Genomic DNA, 23,390 nt, shown 5'->3' with positions numbered 1-23,390 from the left:
GGGGGGGGGGGGGGGGGGTTAGGTGCGGTTATGGAGATGGGTAACTTTGACTCACAAGCTGCAATTGTCACCATGGTGACAGATGCCCTGCGCGAACAGGCGACACGGCTTTGTCCTCCAGAATCCACGAGTGCGAGCGCTCGTGTCCGGAACCTGGAAGCCGTCAGGAGTCCAGACGACGGAGGACTCTTGGGCAGCAGGTGGAAGCGGCGAGACTGGGCTCATAGCAATGCCGACGGGCGAGACGGGAACCTGCCACGGCGTATGCGGCACCTGTTGGGTCGGCCATTGTTGAGCGGTGCCCCATGCAGGGTTCCACTCGACCCAGGTGACACCGCTGCCGTACTCGGCTGGTGACATCGTGTACACAGGGCCCTGGGCGACATTGCCGACGGCATCGAACGGGACCTCGTACGTCGTGTGCGCAGCAGCCGATGACACAGGCGGAGCACCCGTGGGGACGATCTTCTGGTCGATCTCGGCCGGGATGTCAGTCACGATCGACGGTGTCTTGACCCCTGCTGAGCTGGGAGCACCCGACTGCGAGTTGGACTGGACACCCTTCAGTGCGACCTGGGAGAGCGCTGGCGGGACATCGGTCGGCGGGGTGAGGATGGTGTCGCTGGGGGTGGACGAGTCGCTGCTGGGTCGCTCGGACATGGTACGCTTGAAGGAGTTCGAGGGCGAAGAGTCCGGCTTGGGCTCCTTCTTGCCATGTTTAATAGGGTCGTACAAGTTGGCAGGGTCGTGGATGAAAGAACAATAGTCGCCATACGCGCAGTGGCTTTCTGCGTAGTCGCGGCATGGGACCGCTGGGTATTGTCAGCACACTGCATACTTCGGCCTTTGTGTCATCTCCATCGCCGCCGTGATTCATCGCTTTAGGTGTCACCAGCTTAAGCGAGCCGCCATGGTTTTCCCATTGATTGGCGCCGCGGAAGTCAACCGCGACCTATTGCTCGGGGCGCCGGGCAGAAGAAGCGGTCATCGCATCCGGATTCGGAATGCCACATCGCAAACCGTCGCCTCAACAACCTTTCCTCTCGATATCATTAGCAACCGCTATACTCACTCTTGTACTTGGTTCGACTCTTGCCGCCGGCTCCTTTCCCTCCGCCGCTTAGCTTGAAGACGTGGCCCGTAATCTCCTTGCCCTCAGCGTCGCGCAGGGACACTGGGTCTCCCGACTGGATCGTGGCAAGAGCGTCTGCATCGAGCTGCAGCTCCGTTAACGGGGTGGCGTCTTGCGCGCGGGCGAACGTGCCGCGAGTCGGATCAGGCGACGAAATGGTCACCGCTGGTGTCGCACTGAGGCGACCGGAGTGCGATACGAGCCTCAGTCGGGAGCTGGGCATCGACGGAGTGCGCTTCTCCACTTGCTGTTGAGGGTGAACGGGGGACGAGCGGCCCGAGGGCGCCGGTGACGTCCCGGACTTCAGAGAGGAGCCCCGCAGCGACAGGCCTTCCAGAGAGTGCACGAATCGGCACGGTGACGAGGTGCACGTTAGCCCTTCGGTGTGGTAGTACCGGCAGAGGATGATCTCGCGTTGCCTGGGAGCGCCGGACGTGCCCATGCCTGATGGCACAGGGCTCTTGCGATCATGGCCGTTGAGCATTTGTGGGGTAGGCTCCGAGTCGTCAGGGAACCCTCGAGGCGTGACTGGTGCGCTCTCCGCAACAATCTCCCCATCGCCCGTCATGATGGCAACGGTCAGCCCGCGGCGGAAGGTCGGAGACGGCATTGGCGTAAAGCTCCCTGTGCTTGCAGAGTATCTGGGGGCTGCGAATGTCGGTACACTGAGTAGGTTGGTGTTGGGTGGGGTCGACAACGCATCGAAGCGGGTGGGCAAGTCCGCACTCGCTGCTGGTGCTGTCTGCTTTTGAGCTTGAACATTACTGAGCGCGACATCGATGGAAATGCCGCGCCGGGACGCCGTGCGCGCCAGGCGAGAGACTGGTGCCGAGCATGGTGTGTCCTTCTCAGACGTGTTTCCCCCAGGCGGCCCCGATGGCCCAGGGCCAGACGCCGAGAGTCTCAGCAAGGGTGGAGGCGCAGCCGGCGACGGAGGCGGGGCCCGGTCACCAGCTTGCCGTGGTCGTGGGCGAGTATGCTGCGATGAGGAGTTGTTCGTTCGAAAGGATTGGGACGGCCCTCGGGAAGCCGGTGTGTGCGTTGAACGCGGATCGGCCGGAATGCGGGGATTCAGTTGCCGCCGATGAGCAAGGAATGATCGACCACTCGCCAGCCTCGCCATCGTGCCAACCTTGCTGGCTGGCAGAGGTGCTGGTGCCGGAGACGCTGCCGAGGCTGTCGCAGGTCGAGGCAGCCCCTGCTGTGTGGGCTGTGCAGGACGGCTGGCAGTGCTGCTTGGTGACGCATCGGGCGGCGGGTCGGAGGAGCAGGAGATCGTCATTATCGGCATGGAATGCAATTTTGGGCCGTCTGAGTTTGACGGATGGGACTTTGGGCGGTCGACGAGCGGCGATACGCAGGCACGTTGGTGAACTCGCGGACTGTCAAGGGAGAAGATGCTGATCAGGAAGCAACGGGCGCAGGTGGCGAGGTGGGAACGTGTCACAGGTTCTTCGGGAATGACAGAGCCGAGCGACGGGCGAAGCGTCGCGGAACGAGCAGGATGCTTTCGAGGGCGTCGGGTGAATCAGTGGGCAAAGCGCTGCCGACGGCGGTGACGTAGCGACGATCTTGGTGAGCGTTCCGACAGGCTGAACTGGAGTTACGAGCTGCGGGTGAGTTGCCGCTGCCGTGCTGATCGATCTGTGATCAGAGACTGGGCGAAAGCAAGTGAGAATCGGGTGAGCAGAGAGTGCAGCAGCATGTGGAGATGAGTGACCGGACCAGGCGGCGAGGCGAGCGCAAGCACCGGGCTGTGTGTAAGACTCATGAGGCGCAAAGCGCGTCAGCGGACCCGTGTTCTCTGCGTGCTTGCAGGACTGCTGTGCGCGCGGTGCAGCCAGGCCCAACTTTTGCGCGATGTCTGAGATCTTGAGCCGCCTCTGCCGTGCCGTTCAGCCTGCCGCTCCGCCGTGGTGCTGCCGCGGTGCTATTGTCCGCTCGAAAGGATGCTCAGTTGCAACATGTCATCCAGCCTGGTCAGCCTGGGCAATGTTTTCAGCGCCCTACTACCAGCTCATATTGCGGGTGGCGACCGGCGGACAACTTTGTCGAAGCCACGTCCGTGCTGGTGGCTTGAGTGGATGGACTGCGGTTGCGCAAGATGTAGTGCGAGCGCGCGCAGGGACATGGGATGGCACCGAAGCTGGTGCGACGTCGTGTAAGCAAACGAGGTGCATGTGACGAGGAGAAGCCATGTGGGGAATGAGTCGAAGTGATGGGGAAGACAGAAGGAAGGTAGAGCGGAAGAGGTGCGTCCGCGTTACACGGACATCGCAGTCAGTACACGTTGAGCGTGTGGTGCAAGCAGGTGGGGCGAGATCTCGTTAGAGTCGTGCGCAGTCTGCACATCAGTGAACACAAGAGGAAGGGCGTGGGTGTCTGTGGGCTGGGCGTCGAGGTCCGCTGCGAGAAGAAGAAGGGTGGAAGTGTACGACTGCTCGTCCCGATGGCTTATCAGGACAATTGCTGACGGCATCGTGCCTGTGCGTCCTCCGAAGTGTGGCGCTTCATGGCGTTCGCCGGTCCGGGCGTCACCAAGATCTGACAGCTGACATGTCGCTTCGTCCAAGCCTCATACGCTGAACTGAGGTCACCTGTGCCATTGCCCTTCGGCATGCGTCGGGCAAGCGTTCTCTTTACGCTACCGTCGGCTTTGCTATCGTTACTTATGCCTCGCCCTTACCCCGGAGCTCATTTGGGTGATGCGTGAATCCGGACCGTCACCGGCCATCGATTTGTTGCCCATTGTAGGGTAAGCTCTGCATGCACAGACTCTCTTGTGTAAAGCGCTGTCGCCAACTCGCTTCACCTCAGTAGATTCTGGACTACGCACGGCGCGAGCGAGAAGAGGGGCAAGAAAGAAGTTTCCGGGGCTAGGAGTGGGGTCCGATCATGCGCATATCAGCTACAATTTAGGTCTTTACGGACAATGGAGCTATTTCAATACATATGTGAAGATCAGTATCAATAGACGAAAGTCACACTCTGCATGTGAGCAGCCGAATGCTGCAGTGCTCTGCAAGCCTCGATAAGTGATGAGGTAATCGAACTGGAGTGTTCTTGACTTCTATTCCCACGGATCGGGATATAGCTGGGCCAGAATGTTGGTGTCGTGGGCCGAGTTGAAGTCTAGACCGACAGAGTTGAAGTCTAGACCGACATTGGAATTCGGGACAACTGTGAAGAAGCTGGTGCTCCTGCACATCCCTCTTATGTAAGATCAGTTGGGCCCAGGCAGCGACGCTTGTAACAGATGGGAGCCGCTGCGTTCCGGGGATTGTCGGAGGTGGGCAAGGCGGAGAGTGCCGGAAGATGCCGAGTACTGCGATATCCCGCGGGTGATACCCGAGATACGCGCCACGCGGACGCTAAGCGGGCGGTCTTGCAGCAATCTGCTCATTGTCGTAAGCGATCGTCGAGTTGAGGGTCACTTTAGCGCGGTTTGATAATCTTATCAGTGTGGCACTCTTTATGGTCGCGATGTTGCTAGCTAATGATGCAAAATGCATGGTGTCTTCTTCCGTATCTAATCTCCTGATGGGGTGGCTTAGGCCTTGGTGGGGCCGAGCATGACTGTGGGTCAGTTAACGGTCTGTGGGGGACAAACTTACGCTCGGGGCGGACGACCTTGTCGAACTGCTCGGCGGAGATGAGGCCGGACTCGAGGGCCGACTCGCGGAGGGTGATGCCCTTCTTGTGCGCGTTCTTGGCGATCTTGGCGGCGTTGTCATAACCGATGGTGCTGTTAAGGCACGTCACCAACATAACTGGCGTCGCGTCAGCTTCTACTTCATCTCCACAAGTAAAAGAGAGCATGGATGGATGGAAAGGAGTAGTGGTTCGTGGTGGAAGGTGTTTTGGGTGGAGTGTGGCGGTGGAGGTCACGGTGGAGGTGGAGGTGTGGACTGCGGTGGAGGTGTGGACTGCGGTGGAGGTGTGGCGCTGTACTCACGAGACTCGTTAAGGAGGGCGTTGATGCGGTCCTTGTTGGCCTCAATGCCGACAACGCAGTGCTCGGTGAACGAGTTGGCGCCGTCGGTGAGGAGACGGATGGAGCGGAGGAGGTTGGCAATGAGGACGGGCTTGAAGACGTTAAGCTCGAACTGGCCGTAGGAGCCGGCAACCGAGATGGTGGTGTTGTTGCCCATGACCTGAGCAGCGACCATGGTGAGGGCCTCGCACTGGGTGGGGTTGACCTTGCCGGGCATGATCGACGATCCGGGCTCGTTCTCGGGAAGCGAGAGCTCACCAAGACCGCAGCGGGGGCCGGAGCCGAGGTAACGGATGTCGTTGGCGATCTTCATGAGCGAGACGGCGACGACGTTGAGGGCGCCAGAGGCCTCGACGATGGCGTCGTGGGCGGCAAGACCCTCAAACTTGTTGGGGTTGGTCTCGAAGGGGTAGCCGGTGATCTTGGAGATCTCCTCGGCGACCTTGACGTCGAAGCCCTCCTTGGTGTTCAGGCCCTGTAAGGGTTAGCATCTGCATTCCGGCGGTACCGCCCGCAGGCGGCCCGTGCGGCCAACACGTAAGCAGCCAACACTCACAGTTCCGACAGCGGTTCCACCCTGGGCGAGCTGGGAGAGGTGCTTGAGGGTGTTCTCGACACGCTCGATGCCGCGGTCAAGCTGGGTAACGTAGCCGGAGAACTCCTGGCCGAGAGTGAGGGGGGTGGCGTCCTGGAGGTGGGTACGGCCGATCTTGACAATGTCCTTGAACTCCTTGGCCTTGGCGTCAAGGGCGTCACGGAGGGTCTGGAGGGCGGGGATGAGCTTGGAGCGGATCTCAACGACGGCGGCGACGTGCATGGCAGTGGGGAAAGTGTCGTTGGACGACTGCGACATGTTGACGTGGTCGTTGGGGTGGACGGGCTTCTTGGAGCCGATCTCACCGCCGAGGAGCTCGATGGCGCGGTTCGAGATGACCTCGTTGGTGTTCATGTTGGTCTGGGTGCCAGAGCCAGTCTGGAAGACGACAAGGGGGAAGTTGTCAATGAGCTTGCCAGAGATGACCTCGTCGGCGGCCTGCGAGATGGCGCCGGCGATCTTGGGGTCGAGGCCGTAGGTCTCGTTAACGTGGGCAGCAGCCTTCTTGACGGTACCGAAGGCCTTGATCAGGGGCTCGGGCATGCGCTCAGCGGGGCCACCGATCTTGAAGTTCTGGAGCGAACGCTGGGTCTGGGCACCCCAGTACTTGTCGGCGGGGACCTGGAGGGGACCGAAGGTGTCCGACTCAGTGCGGTACTTCTGCTCAGCCATGACGGAGGTGGTAGCAAAGGTGCGGGTAGCACGGGCGGCACGAAGCTGAAGGGGTTAGCTGGATGATTAAGAGAGGGTGGTCAAGGCTGAAGTGCAGCTCGTTCTGGGAGCTGCGACGATGGAGTGAGATGTGTGCATGAGAGATGCAGCCTGGCAACGGACGTGCGCGTTGTTGTGAGGGCCAGAGAGCGCTCGTCCGGACCGGCATGCAGCGTGAGAGCTGGCGCATGTGTGTGTGTGGGTGTGCCGGTTATAGCCATAGACGTGACATGCGGCCATGCGGGATGGCGGAAGCATACGGTACCGAGCGCGGAGAACTGAGGGCTGTGGGTACAGTGGGAGACACTCACGGGGGCCGAGCGGAGCGTGATCTGGGAGATCATTTTGGGCAAGTGGTTTGTTTTGGAAAGGGGGAGAGGTGAGAGGGATGAAGAGGAGTTAACATGCAACGACTAACCGTGCTGTCATGACATGCAAGGACGAGGAGCATGCAGCGACGGCATTGGCGGCCTGAGTGGCCCCGTCTTCCATCCTTCGGACTGCCCGATTTTTCTAAACCCCAGCACAATCTCCATCGCGTATCTGTGTGTGCCGCGTCGCGCCTCGTGGTTTACCCAGCCTCTCACCAGGGCTGCGGCGCCGCGGCGGCTCAATCTGATCACCATCTTCGCACCAGGGCGGATTTTTCGGCCGTTCCTGCAATCCTTGTGGAGCCTCCGACTCTTCCCGAACACGCATTTTATCCCGTGTACTTCGCTATCAACACGTTCTGGTCACGTGTTCTGGATTCCACAACCTCCCATCGCCGTGCCGCAGCAATCTATTAGCGGAGTCAGATGTACTGATTAGATCGTGCCTCGCCTACGTCTATGGGTCACCGAACCGAAATACACTTTCTATTGTGTGCAGTTTGAGAGGCAACGACGGAGACGGATCAACATGCCGCACACGCCGTCAGCCACACTCAGCATGGCAACCGCGAGGTCAAAGGCGAACGTTCCCCGTACTTGAACCTATACCTCAGACAGGCAGAGAGATGGGGGAAGGCAAAGCGAAGCCGCCTCCGTCAAACTTGGCGGGTGGTCGATGACGATGGTGATCGAGTGCTGATCGGCGACAGACTGGTTCCCCGCAATCTTTGAGTTTCGAAAAAGGCGTTACTTGTAAACAACGTTTGCAGTTAAGTGAGCGATGTAAACAAAGGGTGGCTGTCACCCGCCTGTCACCAATGTGACGCAGTGTGCGATGGAGAAGTAAAGCAACATGCATAACCTGGGTTGCAGTCTTGCCACGAGTTCGAGTCAGCGGAGGAGGGGCAGCCAGTGAGGAGGCCGGAGATGCATTCGGACTGTCACTGGACGCGTCTCAGACGGGGGATTGGGCGGGGCCAGGTGCCGTTGTTCCAGCCTGTCGTTTTCCTCTGACGGTCCTGTTTGGTTCCTGAGAATGACGTCGCGGGCAAGGAGGATTGGTGCAATAGGCGCGAATTGTCCAGGCCTATTCCAATGGTTTTACTCCCGGACCCACCGTTGGCGAGTGTCTGGCCAGCCTATGCGAGCGGGGCAAGGCAACGGACCTGGTGCCGAGAGACAGGCAAGCGTGCAGGCAGCGCGCACACTCGGCCTGCCGCGCCTGCCTGCCAGCGTACCAGCGTCTCGCCTACTCACAAGCACACCCACCGCTCACCACCGTCGACAAGTCCTCTGCCACCCGGATCCCGGTCTCCCTTTGCCTTTCTCCCAACCGCTTCTCTTTCCTCACCACTTGTCTCGGCTAGCCCGACAAAGCGCGCTCAGTCTCTTTTTGTCGCCCTCCTCCACACCCTTCGCAGCCCCATCTCTTTACGCTGCCGACAAAATTCGTACTTTGCGTCGACCCTTCGGCACCACCTAAACACCCTTCCTTCTTTGCACCGTCCGCCAAACTCAAACGGGACCCTGTCCAGTGGATACAACAAACCGAACCCCCGTTTGTTTCTGCCTTTCGCACACCAACACCCGACCTTTTCGTCCAGGACACCCACCCCTCCACTCTCTCTTTGCTGCTAACACAACGCATCACTAGCGAGCATGGACGGTGATCTCATCGCGCTTGTCAACAAGCTCCAGGACACGTTCAACGCCATTGGTGGCGATGCCGTCGACCTTCCCCAGATCGTAGTCGTCGGCTCCCAGTCCTCGGGAAAGTCGTCCGTCCTTGAGACCATCGTCGGACGAGACTTCCTTCCCCGTGGCTCGGGTATCGTCACGCGTCGCCCGCTCGTCCTCCAGCTCATCCACACGAACGGCCTCTCGGGTAAGAACCAGAGCTCCAACGCGCGCCCGGAACCCAGCCGTCAGCAGAGCAACCACCTCGACGAGAATGGCTATCTCCCCGACCTGTCTGCCGGCCAGACCGGCAGGAAGAACGACCGGTCAATGGGCGGCGACTCTGGCATCGACTACGCCGAGTTCCTTCACATCAACCGTCGGTTCACCGACTTTGACGAGGTCAGGAGAGAGATCGAGGCCGAGACCTTCCGCGTCGCTGGTCAGAACAAGGTGAGCTATTTGTCCCTTACTGAAGCTAACGCCCAGGGTGTTTCCAAGCTTCCGATCAACCTGAAGATCTACGGCTCTGGCCTCCTCAACCTCACCCTTGTTGACCTCCCCGGTCTGACCAAGGTTCCGGTCGGAGACCAGCCGACTGACATTGAGAGGCAGATCAAGAACCTCGTCCTCGACTACATTAGCAAGCCCAACGCGTAAGTTAGGAGGTGCTTGTTTAGCTGACCTTTCAGTGTTATTCTTGCAGTTTCGCCCGCCAACGTTGACCTTGCCAACTCCGATGCCCTTAAGCTCGCTCGGACTGTCGACCCCCGCGGTCTCCGCACTCTCGGTGTTCTCTCGAAGCTGGACCTTATGGACGCTGGCACTAACGCTCTCGACGTCCTCACCGGCAGGACTTACCCGCTGAAGCTCGGCTTCATCGGTGTTGTCAACCGTTCGCAGCAGGATATCAACCTCGACCTCCCTCTCGAGGACGCCCGCCGTAAGGAGGAGGAGTTCTTCCAGAACCACCCTGTCTACCGCAACATCTCGCACCGCTGCGGTACCAAGTTCCTCGCGAAGACGCTCAACACTGTCCTCATGAACCACATCCGGGAAAAGCTCCCCGACATGAAGGCCCGACTTAACACGTTGATGGGTCAGACTCAGCAGGAGCTCAACTCGTTTGGTGACGCCACCTTCCTCGGCGAGCAGAACCGCGTAAGTGTCTCGCGTGACCGCTCGTGCGCAAGGATTCAGATCGCTGACTGTTGCAGGGTGGCCTTGTCCTCAAGCTCATGACCGAGTTTGCCCGCGACTTTGTCTCGTCCATCGAGGGAACGTCCATTGACGTGTCGACGAAGGAGCTCTGCGGCGGAGCGCGCATCTACTACATCTTCAACGACGTGTTTGGCCACGCTCTCACCTCAATCAACCCCACCCACAACCTCACCCTTTCCGATGTCCGGACTGCGATCCGCAACTCGACTGGACCCCGCCCTTCGATGTTTGTTCCCGAGGTCGCCTTTGACCTGCTCGTCAAGCCCCAGATCAAGCTGCTCGAGCCTCCTTCGCTTCGCTGTGTTGAGCTCGTCTACGAGGAGCTCATGAAGATTTGCCACAACTGCACCTCGCCTGAGCTCCAGCGCTTCCCCAAGCTCCACGCCCAGCTGATCGAGGTTGTCTCCGAGTTGCTCCGCGAGCGCCTCGGCCCTACCTCTGAGTATGTCTCGAGCCTGATCCAGATCCAGGCTGCGTACATCAACACGAACCACCCCGACTTCCAGGCGGGCTCTGCCGCCATCGCCCAGCAGGGTGCCCACGCCCAGCTCCAGCCCCAGAAGGCTCCTTCGCTTGACGGCTCGGCTTCCGACGACGACACCTCGTCGGAGAGCTCTGCTTCGGTCGTGAACGGCACATCACCGCACCACGCCCCGCATTCCTCTACGACGTCCGTTCCGGATGCGCGCGCGCCCGCTGCCTCTAAGATTCTGGAGTCGACGAAGAAGCACGGCCGCGGCTTCTCGTCCAGCGGTGCTCCCTCGCCTGTTCCTGCCATGCCCCACATGGGTGCCTCCCCCCACAACGCCAAGGAGTCGTTCCTGAACTACTTCTTCGGCGGCCCGAACGGTATGCCCGTCGACTCGTCGTCCGCGCCCGGCTCGAGCCACGGACACCACGTCCGCCCGCGCGTTGTTGAGCGCTCGAACCCATCGCACCACGGCTCGTCGGCGGCGAACGGCCTCTTCTGGTCTCGACCCTGGTAGTGCCACGGCGTACGACATGAAGAGCCTGGGCAAGCACCTGGACGGCGACGACCACATGGACCTCTCTCCGCGGGAGCAGATGGAGACGAACCTGATCCTGTCGCTGATCGCGTCTTACTTCAACATTGTGCGCCAGACGATCGAGGACCTGATCCCCAAGGCGATCATGCACCTGCTCGTCAACTTTTCGCGCGACGCGATCCAGCAGCGCCTCGTCACGCAATTATACAAGCCCGACCTCTTCGAGCAGCTCCTGCACGAGGACGAGGCGCTTGTGTCGGAGCGCGGCCGCGTCAAGGCGCTCCTCGACGCGTACAAGGAGGCGTTCCGCGTCCTCTCCGAGGTCTCGCTCAAGTCGACGTAAGGCGACGTAGGTCTGCAAGATACCCGCACCCCCCATCCCACAGCCCCCAACCCCTAGCCAGCATGCTCAATCTTGTTTATGTGATATATGCATATTGCTCCATACACCAGCACTCACCGCGTGATGATGACGTGCATTCTAGTTTTGTCTACTGAGTTAAGCTTGCTTTTTACTCCTGCATGACCTGCTCGCCGAGCTTCTGCACATCGGCAAGGGTCTGGAGCACCGTGCTCTTGAAGGCCGGGGCATCAGTGGCATTGCTCGACTTCCAGTCCGAGATGGTGATCTTGATGTTCTTCGGGTCGACAGCATAGTTGACGCCATATCCGGCCCCGGTGACGGGCGCGAAACCGCCGCGGAACAGATCGCCCGCGCCCGTGTTGGACGTGGAGAGGATGAAGGTCGTGCTCTTAGCGTAGGCGGGGTCGTTGAAGAGCGTAGCGGCCGCGGCCTCGTCGGGCTTCATCTGGCAGCGCAGGCCGAGGAGATGGCGGTCGACGCCCTGTCCATTGCCCGCCGCGAGCGTGAGTGCATTCTGGACACCGGCGGCGTGCTTGAACGAGTCAATCTTCCTCTTTGCGTCGGCACTGCTGTCGTCGAGCAGCTGGGAGAACGCCAGCGCCTCGGACGTACAGGAGCGGATCGTCTCGGTGCGCCCGTGCAGGAACTTGCGCTGGTTGGACGATTCATAGGTGGCGGCCGTGCCCCCGTGTTGCCTGTAGTACGCCGCCTGCAGCGCGACCTGGAAGAAGGCGTCGGGCGACACGCCGAGCGCCTTGATCCACTTGGCGCCAAAGGCGGGCTGGAGGTCGAAGAGGCAGCGCAGGTCGCTCGCGAGCTTGTTTGCGCCGTCGCGCGCCTCGTCAATGGACTTGACGTCCTCGGCGTCGAGGTTGAAGTTGATCGGCTGGGGCGCGGCGAGGTCGCTCGCTCCCGCGGAGGAGTGCTCGCCGTGCTCCTTCGCCAGGGACTCGAAGAGCAAACGTCCAGTCGTGAGCGCGTCGACGGGCGTGTGCTCGCAGCAGGCGCCCATGCGCCCGTTCTGCAGGAAGATGAGCTCGATCGCCTTGTCGAACCACCTGTTCTCGGCCGTGTAGTTGCCATGCGCGTATTGCGCCCAGTTGGCCTCGATGTTGTCCAGCGTAGACGGGTCGACGTCGACATCGAGGCACACACCGAACAGCGCACGCTCCACCTTGTCAAGCGACTCGACGTTGTGCTTGTCCCGGATCAGGTGCTCGCGCGCCTTGGTCCAGTGGTCGCGGTGCGCGGCGGTCAGGTTCGCGACGGACGGCTGCGCGCCCCTGGCCTCGATCTGCGCGTCGACTGCCTTGGCCGCGTCACGGAGCTGGGCCTCGATCTGGGACGTGGAGGCGCGCTCGCCCGCGCTGTTGTACACGGGCACCTCGACCGCGACGTCGCGGTACATCAGCAGAATGTGGCGGGCAGTGCAGGGCCACTCGGAGCGGATCTCGTCGCAGCCCGCCTTCGGGATACGCGTCGTGCCGAACTGGCGCTTGAACTGGGCCATGTCGAGGGGTGCACCGCGCGCCTTGTCGACAGGGAAGGTCTCGGTGTTGATCTGCTCGTTGGCCTCGAGCATGTTGCTGATGACGCGGGCCGCGCGCGAGACCTGAATGTCGCTCAGCTGGCCGCGCTTGACGGCGCTGTTGGGGAGGATGGCGACTCCGTTGTCGCCGATGAGCGCGGCCCAGTTCACGTTGATGTACGACGGGTCGCGCCACTCGAGGTACGCCTTCGTGAGCCAGATGTCCTCGAGCCACGAGTACGGCGCCGCCTTGTCGACCGCCTGCAGACGCTGCTGGAGCACGGGACCGAGGCCGTTCGGCGCGATGAACTCGGCTACGGCCTTTTGCGACGCCTTGAACTCCTCGGCGGAGAGCAGAGGCTCAAGCGACTTGAGGTACCGCGTAGCCGTCTCCTCGAGCGTCGGGATGGGAAGGCGGGGAAGCTGACTCTGCAGGGAGAAGGTCGACTCGGCGGGGGTGCTCTGCAGTCCGCGAATGCCACGGAGGGCTGAGCGCGCTGAGCGAGTGGCGCGGGTGGGGGCGTGGCGGAGCATCGGTGTGTGATTGTAGCTGATGCGGTGTGTGAGACACAGACAGACAATCCAACAGTTGGTCCGAAAGTCGATAGTCGCGCCGAGCTTGACGTTTTGTGGTTTGTCCTTGCTCGCTGGTCAGTTGGCGCAATCAATAAGTGGCCCTCTCGGCAATACACTCGACCGGCTACCTCGCGGCTACGCGGCTACGCGGGCTGATACGCTGGCCGAGCACGGAGACTGGTCGATGGTGGTGGAGGTCGAGCATAGGGAAGTCACCGTGGGAGAGCACTGCCGCCACTTGAGGCCCCGCCCGGCCGAACATTCCTCGCCCTCGGAATGACACCTCCACCTCAAGCCACCGAGAGCGTCGAGCTCACACGCGGGCTTATAGGCTGGTTCATCTGGGACCGCACGAAGCAATATAGCAATAGGCAACGGTGAGGTTCAGAGGAGATACTTTAAATCATAGGAGCGGGAGGATGGTGGATCGACTCAGTTGCAACACAGACGCTTCACACGGAGATGGGCGGTGTGGGGAACGTGGTCAGTCTGCTAATCAGTTGTTGAGTGGGTCAGCGCGCTGGAGCCACGGTGAGCGTGACTGTTCCGAGACGCCGACCGGAAACACGGTATGGGGCGCGTCACACACCCGCACGCGTGTCAATGGTGTGCCAACCCCTTCGCACGCAGCAGCGACAGACGGCGTAGAGCGATCGGAGTCGATCATACGGGGCGTGCAGTGAGGTTGGAAGCCCCACTCATGCTTAGACTGTTCCATGAGCTTAAATTCGAGTCTATCTGGCACATGCATGAGCAAGAAGGTCGCACTCGGGCCGGAACAGACCGTGCAGTCTACGTTCTCGAGCAAGCCGGATGCACATTGAGAAGAGAGTGAGTGACAAAATGGGGGTCTACGGGCCAAGCGGAAAGGAAGAGACATGGCACGCTGACGTCACCGATCAGTCGATGCCCATATCGGGCACTTGTTGCAACTGGTTAGAACGCTCACTCATTCGGATCAGCGGGACCTTTCCGTCCTCTGGCCTCCCAGCCTCCTGCGCCCCTCACCCGCGCCCAGCCCCAGGTCCCCAGACCACACACCCACAGTGAGCTCATCGCAGAGGGCTCTCATAAACTATCCAGTCTCTCCTCCATCCTCCTCATCACCGACGGTTTCATCCCCTCCGTCGATACTCACTGTCCTTACCATCCACCCCTTCTTCTTGACATCAATCCCCCTGCACTCCTTGACGTCATGAAGACCGCCGCTCTCATCGCCGTCCTCGCCGCCCTCGGCAGCGTTGACGCCGCCGTCCACAGGTGAGTCTTTGTTTGCCACTCGGAATCCGCAGCCCGCGCCGCGCAAGCGCTTTCGGCCGAGCCATCTCAACGTGCTGACATCGCCAGGATGAAGCTCCAGAAGCGCGACCCCGCTTCACTCCTCGACCATGACGTCGCCAAGGAGGTCGAGTTCCTCATGCAGAAGCACGCCGGTGCTTTCATGCAGGACACCGCTCAGAAGGTCCTCGGCGGCTTCGGCGGTGCCGGCCGCCCTCTCCGCACCAACAAGGGTGACGGTGAGCGCCTCTGGGCCCAGATGATTGAGGAGGAGAACGAGAACGCTCTTAAGGGCGGCCACGGCGTTCCCCTTTCCAGTGAGTAGCCGCTGACTTGCCACCCGACCCTGGTGTCAGAGCTGACTGCGAAACAGACTACATGAACGCCCAGTACTACGCTCCGATTACCATTGGTACGCCTCCCCAGGAGTTCGGCGTCGTCCTCGACACTGGATCGTCCAACCTCTGGGTCCCCTCCGTTCAGTGCTCGTCGATTGCCTGCTTCGTGAGTTGATACTCTCTGACATAAACTGACCTTCAGCTTCACAAGAAGTACGACAACTCTCAGTCGTCGACCTACAAGGCCAACGGCTCCGAGTTCGCTATCCGCTACGGCTCTGGCTCCCTTGAGGGCTTTGTCTCTGAGGACACCCTCGAGATCGCCGGCCTCAAGGTCAAGGACCAGCTCTTCGCCGAGGCCACCAAGGAGCCCGGTATGGCCTTCGTCTTCGGCAAGTTCGACGGTATCCTCGGACTGGGTTACAACACGATCTCGGTCAACCAGATCCCTCCCCCGTTCTACAACATGATCGACCAGAACCTCCTCGACGAGAAGGTCTTCTCGTTCCGCCTCGGCTCGTCTGAGGACGATGGTGGCGAGTGCATCTTCGGTGGCTACGACAAGAAGTGGTCTGACGAGAAGCCCATCTATATCCCTGTCCGCCGCAAGGGCTACTGGGAGGTCGAGCTTGAGGGCATCAAGTTCGGCGACGAGGAGCTCCCTCTCGAGAACACCGGTGCTGCTATCGACACCGGAACCTCGCTCATTGCTCTCCCCACCGACATTGCTGAGATCCTGAACAAGGAGATCGGTGCCGAGAAGTCCTGGAACGGACAGTACACCGTCGACTGCTCCAAGGTCCCCTCGCTTCCCGACCTCACCTTCAACTTTGGCGGCAAGAAGTTCCCCATCAAGGGTGAGGATTACGTCCTGAACGCCGGAGGTACCTGTATCTCGGCCTTCATGGGCATGGACATCCCTCCCCCCATGGGTCCCATCTGGATCATCGGTGACGCCTTGTAAGTCTCTCTTCACTGTCAATTCTCTCTACACCTACCTGTGTGTGGGTGGCCTCAGTGCCGACTACACCTGCAACACTTACCTCCACCTTTCTACCATCTCGCCGCCACTCCTCCACTCCTCCACTCCTCCGGTCACTTCCATTCCTTTCCCAGTCCTCCCTTTTGCTCTCTGCTAACAGAAAAAAAGTTTGAGGTCCTATATCTCCATCTATGACCTGGAACGCAATGCCGTTGGTCTCGCCCCCGCGAAGGGCCGCAACTAAAGCGGAGGGAGTCGCAAATCGCCCGTCGAACCATTAGTTTGTCAGCAGCGATGGCGATCTCAACAACTAGCCGAAGGGCGATAGAGCTTATCAACAACGCATGATACTGTTTCTGCTTCCAATACTGTAGGCTGTTTCGTTGACCATGACGTGTTTCCTGAAGACGAGGCCGCGAGCGCGGAGAGTCGACTACAAGTAGCTAAAGGCATGAAGAATATGACCAGGCAGTCTTGAGGTAGCTCGCTCACTCACTCAATCCTCTGCCCCTTGCCGACGCGTCAATGCAGGCGAAGTAAGGTTTGAGCTCAGCTGAAGGTCTGTAGTAAGAGCAACGTTGCGTCTCCTATAGTATGTGCGGACCATCAACTGGTTCACAGAACCACACCTCGATGGCACAGCACACTACAACGTCGGTCAAGCGCGATCAAAGTGTCGCCATCGCCATGGCTCGCAGGTAGCCATCGTCGGGGACCCTGCAGCTCTTGAACTCGAGGAGGGTGGCTGTTTCAGCAGTCGTGAGCTTTCCGACAGACTGACAACAGTCTGGCCGACCCACGGGGAAGGGGAGTCTCATCCTGATGTCAGGACGCGAAATGACAGTGACCAGCGCTGTGCCCTTCCTGACCTGTAAGCCTAGGTCTGCTCCTCCCCAAAGTTCCATGTGGGTCAGGCCAAAGTCGGGGACCACAATATAGCTCAGGCTCCTCGCCTGACGGATACAGCGGGCGGCGGGTGACTTCCTCTGGACGTTGCCACTTGATCGGAGCGGACGAACGAGCGGCTAGTGCTGGGGGCGTCGATGGTGCCCTTGGCCCTAGGAATGATCGTCTACAATGCCACGACTCGGCACAATGCAGTACACGCGGCCAGCCCCCCGTCGTTAGCGGTAAGTTCGTTTCTATCTGATCCAGTGACAGAGGCGTGCTTGCGTAACGTGTTTGGGGAAGTTGTGGAACAGGAGGTGGCAGCGGGCGCCGGCCTGGACGAAGTTCGCTGGTCATGGCGGACCCCGGGCGGACCCCGCCGCGGAGTGGCCCTATGTGAGGGTTGTGAGGGGGCAGGCCGGCGTGCTTGTCGTTGCAGACACACGGGCGGGCCTTGGGTGATGGTCGGCCCCCCACGTAGTGAGGACCTGGTGGCTCGCTCGTGAGGTTGCGGTGCAGGAAGAGACTGTTCTCAGTCGGGCAAGGGATGTAGCAAGTGCGGACAACATTCGGCGGTCCACATGTCGCTCTTGGTGTTAGTGGATCTGCTCGGCGCAGCTCGTCAGTTATCCGTGATCAGGTCACCTGTCTTTGAGGCGACTTGGGGAAGAATGACTGTAGGATACAGGTAGAAAGGGGGGCTTGCTCGTTGCGCGGAACTTCTGCGACCAGGTGCCGAAGAACGGGGTCCGTACGAGTTAACGTCAGGTACTGGCAACTGTCGACAGTCACATGTATAACACGAGTAAGCCGTGTTCCAAGTCAGCGTTAGTTGGTGTGAGGTGGAGAGGTGTTGACAGCAACCTAGAGCACGGAGGTCGACTCCGTATCAGTGTTTCCGATGATGTTCGCGACCGTGGCTAACCTCCTTCTCTCTTCCTCATGGCGTATGGAGGGTTCGCTGTCATCGCGCATTACAGGCGCAGCAATCAAAGTGCATCGTTGCCCTCTGTGTGCACGCGGATGCTCGCTGCCACACCGCAGCACACACAACAGTCACCGTCAACAAAGCATGGAAGCCACGCACGGATTTTCTGCGCCGTCGCACACACGCCACCGAGATCTCATCGAGGTCCGCACCCTATCGCCACGTCCACATAGCGGGCAAGTGAGGCTAGCTTTGGCCCTAATAGGTGCTCGGACCGTTGAACACCGTGCTCATTGGCAGTGTGCGGTTCTAATGTGAGCGGAATATCAGAGCTAACGACGTCCACGCCTCGCGCCCACACGCCCATTCTTGCGGTCTGACCAGTGGCCAGCCTCGACTCCGGCGGGTTGAGCACCGCACAGTTGCGGCGATGCAACGACCAGAGACAAGAAAGCCAAGCACAGGAGTACAGGAGAAGTCTGGGCGCGGAAGTCGTGCTCGCTTGTCGTGAAGAGATAGGGACAGTCCGGAGCGGCACACAGAGTGCTTAAGAGTGAGCGGCGTAAGCGCGGTGCGGGTGAGTTCCCGCCTCCTCTTCGCCGTCTGAGTTTTCTCGGGATTCCGCACTTTGCATTAGCGCATGCCTTGCGGCGACTTTTGCATGCTCCGTCTCCGCTTCTGCTTCGCCGCAGCAGGCGCCAAATGCGTGATGACCTGACACTCGGTAGTAGCCTGACATGGCCGCAGCGCTGACATTCCGTTCCGCGGACCGATAGCGTCTTAGTGAGGCATTCGCCACTTTCAGCTCCAAGTCTGCAGACATCAGACCGAGACAGCCTCGGCAGGTCGGCATGAGGGCTTGGATGACGCCGGTCGCGCCGAGTGTGGCCCCCACTCCCTGCGTGGGAGCGGGCTCGAGCTCAGGGGCGGCGCCGAGCTCCACTGCTCGGTTTAGCGCTATCTCCGCCCCTATCGTGTTTCGCCGGTGTCAGTGTAGCATGCGGCGCGGTGGATGCAGTGCTGCGCTGTGTTCATGGGAAGGCTGCGGTGACCGTACGACACTGGGAGCTCCAAGCCACTTCTCAGCCTTCTCCAGATCTGGTTGCGTACGCGTCGACCGGCCTGGAAGTTATGCGTTAGGTTGCAGCCCGTGTCCGCGTGATGCTCGGGGTCAGGTCGACTCCGCCCCAGATGCCTGGCTCCGGTGTTCCGGGGAGCTCCGAGCGGTGCGTACCGCCCAGACTCGGGCCATCAGATGAACCTGACGTACGCCAGCCTGACACATCAGCTGGCTACTCACCACACGGGGATACGGGCCGGAGAAGACAAATTGCACAGCGACGTCCGAACCGAAGAGGGTGACACGGGCCAAAATTGCGACAGAGACGGGCTAGCGTTTCGTGGTCAGCCTGTGCCAGTCACACTTTCCGTAATGTCCGTGATCCAAGGAGACAGCGAAGCACCGCGCATGTGTATGCATGGTGGGGAGGGTCGAAGGGGTCCAGGTCCCGCGAGGTTGTCTGGAATGAGCCCATGAGAGCCAGCGGCGGGCCTGGGTCTGGGATCCGCACGATCATGCTCGTAGCGCAGGATTCATGGGAGCCGAACAAGGCGCGTGTGTCACCTTCGGCGTGCTTTCCTTGTCCGTTCGAACAGACGGCTGCACCGCGGCTCCCGTAACCCCAGCGATTCGGCGACACCGAAGCAGACAACGGCAAACCGACGTACGTCATGCATGCCGTGCACGACGTGCTGGCGCATTCCGTACCGAATAAGCGAGCGGGCTGGTCCGGCCGCATCCAGGCGGCGGCCAGGCTGGCGGAGCTCGGTTTGGATGCTGCACGCTGTGCCTCAGTGCTTGCTTTGGGTGAGCGAAAAGCCGGGGCAATTCAGCTCGTAACTCTAACGGGGATCTGGCGCTCGCGTTTGTCACGCCGCACAACGCCGATCACCCCTCGATCGGCCCCAGTTTGGTTCTGCTTCGAATCGCGGTGCAGATCCGCCTGATTATCCTGTGCAACGCATCGTGCTTGCCCGTCCGACAGGTACGCTGCGCATCACCCACTTGCCCGGGTAGTCATGCATGTCATGTTTCCTCCGCATGTAGCACATGATGTCTGGGAGGGCCTATGAGGTAAGCAGCATACTGCGCGCGCAGACGGCACGAGGGTATGAGGGTCCGCAAAGGGGCCCAGAGTAGGGTGTTGTCTCGGTCCCCTCGCCAGCGACTGCGCTGGATTCGCCGGACGCGCCGGATGCGCTAGCAGGAAGCATGCCGATTGGATCGATTGAGCGGCTGTGCCCCAGCGCAACCCAAGTTGGTTCAGGACTGTTCAGGCTCAGGCGAATGATCGTCGTGGGCCGCGTTGACCAATCGCCGCAGCCCATCGTTGCCAGGCACTGCACCCAATGACGAGCCGGTCGAGGGTGTTGCCCGCGCATTCCCTGTCGGTCCTTCGGCGACCTTACCGCGTCAGCGTGCAGCACGCGGCACGCGCGGCCCGGCGTATGCGAATGCACCGGTGTGCATGTGCCTATGCGTGCGAGGGCGGAGCTAAGGAGATGCCGAGTGATGAAGCGGAGCTGCGGCGGCGTCTTCCTCGTCTTACATCGCACCACAACACTGCCACTGCCTGCCGTGGGGCCAATGTTGGCCAATGAACTGGTGAGACCCATGTGGCGCCAAGATAAGCCGGCTGCGGGACTGTCTTCCCCTGCAGACGGATGGGACTGCGCGGCTACGGCGCATGCACGCACGCGTGTGCGTGATCGTGTGAGAGTGCAGGCAAACCTTGCATGCTTGGCGGTTTTCACGAACTTCGCCGACAGCGCAACAGCACGGTCTCGTACCGAGCGAGCCGGGGTCGGAGGGGCCGGAGGGCCGGAGGGCCGGAGAGGGGTCGGCCGACTCGGTCTGGACTTCCGACCCTCGGACTGGCATTCTCCCAGCCCCCAGTTACCGCACACAAAAGAACTAGAGACATTGAATGGTTGCAAGCGAGGTATGCGAAACACGCAACCAACACACAGCTCATGGTATCATGGTGCATGACGAAGGCGCAGTCGTCCCATGAACAACTTTGCCCCGCTGTCGCGGCGTGCGTCACCGGTCTCGTCGGAGGCGCCTCCGAGGCCGCGCAGTCAGGCAGTGCAGTGTCTCACCCATACACTGAGCATGGCACCAAGATGACTTGGTGCAAGTCCGAGCGCCAAGTGGCCGAAGCTGCGTCGCACGCGTCGTAGGCCGTGGGACTCCGGGAGACGACACCCGCCCGATACACTCTTTTGCACCTCGACGACAATGTTAAGGCCGCACCAGCAATTTTCCGCCGCCTCCCAGCCCGCGCAGCCCAGCCAGCCGCAACCTTCCTCCGCCGAATGGTCAGATACCAAACGCGCACGGTGCCCTGCTGCGCTTAACGCGCACGTCCCATCCACGGAAAGCACGGAAAGAACGGAATTCGTCATGAGGGCTGTCCAATCGCACGACTCGGCCCCACTTCTTCTGCCACTGGCCTGGTGTGTAGATCATGCCGCTCCTTAGCGGGCCATTGATGCTGGCATCGCAAACGTGCTGGGAACCAATGGACGCGTCTGTGTCGCTGCCGCTGACATAACAGAGGGGGGTGGGTTGAGATCTGGCTGGCTTCTGTCTTGCCATGGCTGAGGCTGGCTGAGTTTCTGGGCACGCTGTGGATTCCATAATTCCATGACCCAGGTCCTGGCTGGACCTGGCGGAGGGCCGGTGTCGCTGCGACTCAAGAGGAAGACGCGGCGGCGTCTGTCTCACGGGTCTTGCAGTCCCTACGGCTAACCTTTAGGTGCAGGACCGCCAGGTGCCAGGCCGAGGGTCACCGGGTCGAAGACAGACGCATGCGGCCAGAGGCCAGAGGACGTGTCGACCAAAAGCCAAGCCCGAGACTTGCATGTCCGCCCAGGCACGGGCGGCAAGGCACCAGGCCAGAGACTCACAGAGACGCCATGGCCGGGCGCGCGCCCTCGGGTCACCCCTCGGAGTCAAGCTGGGCGGCCTGCGATCTGTGATTTTCGATGCCGCCCTGCCCCTTGAGAATGCCAGATGGCGACATGCTTTGGCGTTCCGGTCTGGAATCCCCCACCCAGACACTGGCCGACAGCCGAAGAACGCAATCCGGACTTGGGCATGACAGCGGGACGATGGATATACAAAAGAGCGCTTGATGCATGTTTGCAGTCGCGGGGCCATGTTGGAACCGGTCTAAATGGTATGGCGCATAGCGCGCGGTGACTGACGGCACGGCCTGGTCGAGGCACTGGCCCGCTCTGCAGAGTTTCGTCGGATGGCTGGCTGCACCTCGTAGGCGCGCGGTCCGGCCGCCAGTGTAGCTGCTTGAATATGGCCGAATGGACGGCTACGGTAGCTCTGTCGCTGGGTTGGTGGGCGCCGGGCGAGGGCGGCTGCTTGGTCGCTCGCGCCGGCTCACGGCTCGCGGCTCGCGTGGTCCAATCTGTATCCAGCTGGCTCGAGCGGGTTTCGTGGAACCGGCGATTTCATTCTGAACCGACCGACCTGCGCCCCCGCACTTTCGGTGCCGGGCATCAGAGCAGAGGACACTGTCGAGAAGGGACCGAGAACCCGAGAGCTGCGAGCCATCAGCGAATACAAGCCGTACAAGCCGTAGGTCTTGTAAGCCCGCTAGGAATCGGCGGCCAAGGCCTGCAAGGCCTGGACCGGAAGGACCCCCGGCCCCTTCGTCGACTCCCTTGTTCCCCTTCACCTCCGCTCTTGCTTCGCCCTGGCCCTCTGGTCTCATGCCTCCTCCCCATCCCTCATGCCTCGCGCAACCGCGCAGCACCGGTACCGGGCGCTGGCTGATGTGGCCATGGCTGGCTGGCTGGGCTGGCCGCTGCTGGCCTGCAGGCTGTAGGCGGGTGCTGGCGGGTGCCGGGATTCGACTGGTCACCACACACCGACTCGGACTGGACCAAAGCTGGGACCTTGCCGGTCCAGTCTGATCGCTGACTGGCTGCGCTTGCACTGGCGGACCGGTCTGGCCGGGCACGATCCACGCCTGCACGCCTCAGTCCGTCTGCCTTGCATCTGCGTGCATGCATGCATACCGCAACCTCGCTTGCAGCATGCAACGAAGCAACGCGATTGCACGACTGGCCCGTATGCATGATGCCTGGACCGCCCGATTGTGATGTGCCAGGCAGAGTGCAAAACTGTACTTGCAGAGGAATGCCGGCTCCGCGGCTACGACGAGATGAAGCGGATTCCGTCTGGTTGTAGTGTGCCCGTAACCCGTAGCCCAGCCCGTCACACCGCCGCCCGGCTGCAACTCGGCCTGCATCGCAAGCGCGGACGGATGCAGGGCCGGGAGCCCGACCAGCTGGGATGGGCTGGGGTGGAGGCTGCTGTGCATAGCATGCTCGGAAGGAAGCAGAGATGCAGGATGGATGGATGGACGCGCAGACGAGACGAGAGCGGCGGCCCCGGCCTGGCTGTGAAGAGGCAGCAGGCGGGGAGGCGCGGTCGGGGCGGCCAGGCGGCCACGGCCATGGCCAGGCGGGCCAGGCGAAAAAGCAAAAGGAGGCAAAAGGCAGATCCCCCCGCCCGCCCGCGCCCGCCCTTTGGCCTTCATCCCTGTCGCCTCCCCCTCTCCCTCTGTGGCCCGGCTGGCTGGCTGGCTGGCCTTGCTTGACTCCGCCCTTGTTCGCTCGCTCTCGCTGGCTCGCTGCGTTGGCTGCGTTGCGTGGGCTCCGGTGGCCACCGAGCACCCATTCCTAACTACCATCCCACACCCCCACACCCCCGCCC

The 23,390-nt window shown here is 61.1% G+C and overlaps 5 protein-coding genes across 5 annotated transcripts; 2 read left to right on the top strand and 3 right to left on the bottom strand.

Annotated features, from left to right (window-relative positions):
- Positions 1–51: 51 nt before the first annotated feature.
- On the bottom strand, positions 52–2,414 carry A1Q1_05522 (uncharacterized protein; the record flags this gene model as incomplete). The annotated part of the gene is made up of 2 exons (XM_014322199.1): positions 52–812; positions 1,073–2,414. The coding sequence occupies 2 exons, from the start codon at positions 2,412–2,414 to the stop codon at positions 52–54; spliced, it is 2,103 nt and encodes a 700-aa protein (XP_014177674.1).
- A 2,268-nt stretch (positions 2,415–4,682) lies between these two features.
- Positions 4,683–6,393, bottom strand: A1Q1_05521 (fumarate hydratase; the record flags this gene model as incomplete). The annotated part of the gene is made up of 4 exons (XM_014322198.1): positions 4,683–4,708; positions 4,747–4,902; positions 5,088–5,601; positions 5,683–6,393. The coding sequence occupies 4 exons, from the start codon at positions 6,391–6,393 to the stop codon at positions 4,683–4,685; spliced, it is 1,407 nt and encodes a 468-aa protein (XP_014177673.1).
- A 2,069-nt stretch (positions 6,394–8,462) lies between these two features.
- A1Q1_05520 (dynamin protein dnm1) lies at positions 8,463–11,051 on the top strand (the record flags this gene model as incomplete). The annotated part of the gene is made up of 4 exons (XM_014322197.1): positions 8,463–9,107; positions 9,231–9,641; positions 9,698–10,550; positions 10,588–11,051. The coding sequence occupies 4 exons, from the start codon at positions 8,463–8,465 to the stop codon at positions 11,049–11,051; spliced, it is 2,373 nt and encodes a 790-aa protein (XP_014177672.1).
- A 169-nt stretch (positions 11,052–11,220) lies between these two features.
- A1Q1_05519 (uncharacterized protein) lies at positions 11,221–13,134 on the bottom strand (the record flags this gene model as incomplete). The annotated part of the gene is made up of 1 exon (XM_014322196.1): positions 11,221–13,134. The coding sequence occupies one exon, from the start codon at positions 13,132–13,134 to the stop codon at positions 11,221–11,223; it is 1,914 nt and encodes a 637-aa protein (XP_014177671.1).
- An 855-nt stretch (positions 13,135–13,989) lies between these two features.
- Positions 13,990–15,931, top strand: A1Q1_05518 (endopeptidase; the record flags this gene model as incomplete). Its single annotated transcript, XM_014322195.1, has 6 exons — positions 13,990–14,007; positions 14,117–14,436; positions 14,524–14,771; positions 14,828–14,958; positions 15,004–15,752; positions 15,811–15,931. 6 exons carry the CDS (start codon positions 13,990–13,992, stop codon positions 15,929–15,931), a joined length of 1,587 nt encoding a protein of 528 aa, XP_014177670.1.
- Positions 15,932–23,390: the final 7,459 nt, after the last annotated feature.

The sequence above is a fragment of the Trichosporon asahii genome (assembly GCF_000293215.1).
Source record: "Trichosporon asahii var. asahii CBS 2479 unplaced genomic scaffold scaffold00071, whole genome shotgun sequence".
Taxonomy (NCBI): domain Eukaryota; kingdom Fungi; phylum Basidiomycota; class Tremellomycetes; order Trichosporonales; family Trichosporonaceae; genus Trichosporon; species Trichosporon asahii.
Note: the sequence above shows the minus strand (reverse complement) of the source record. Positions and strands in the feature narration are given on the sequence as shown.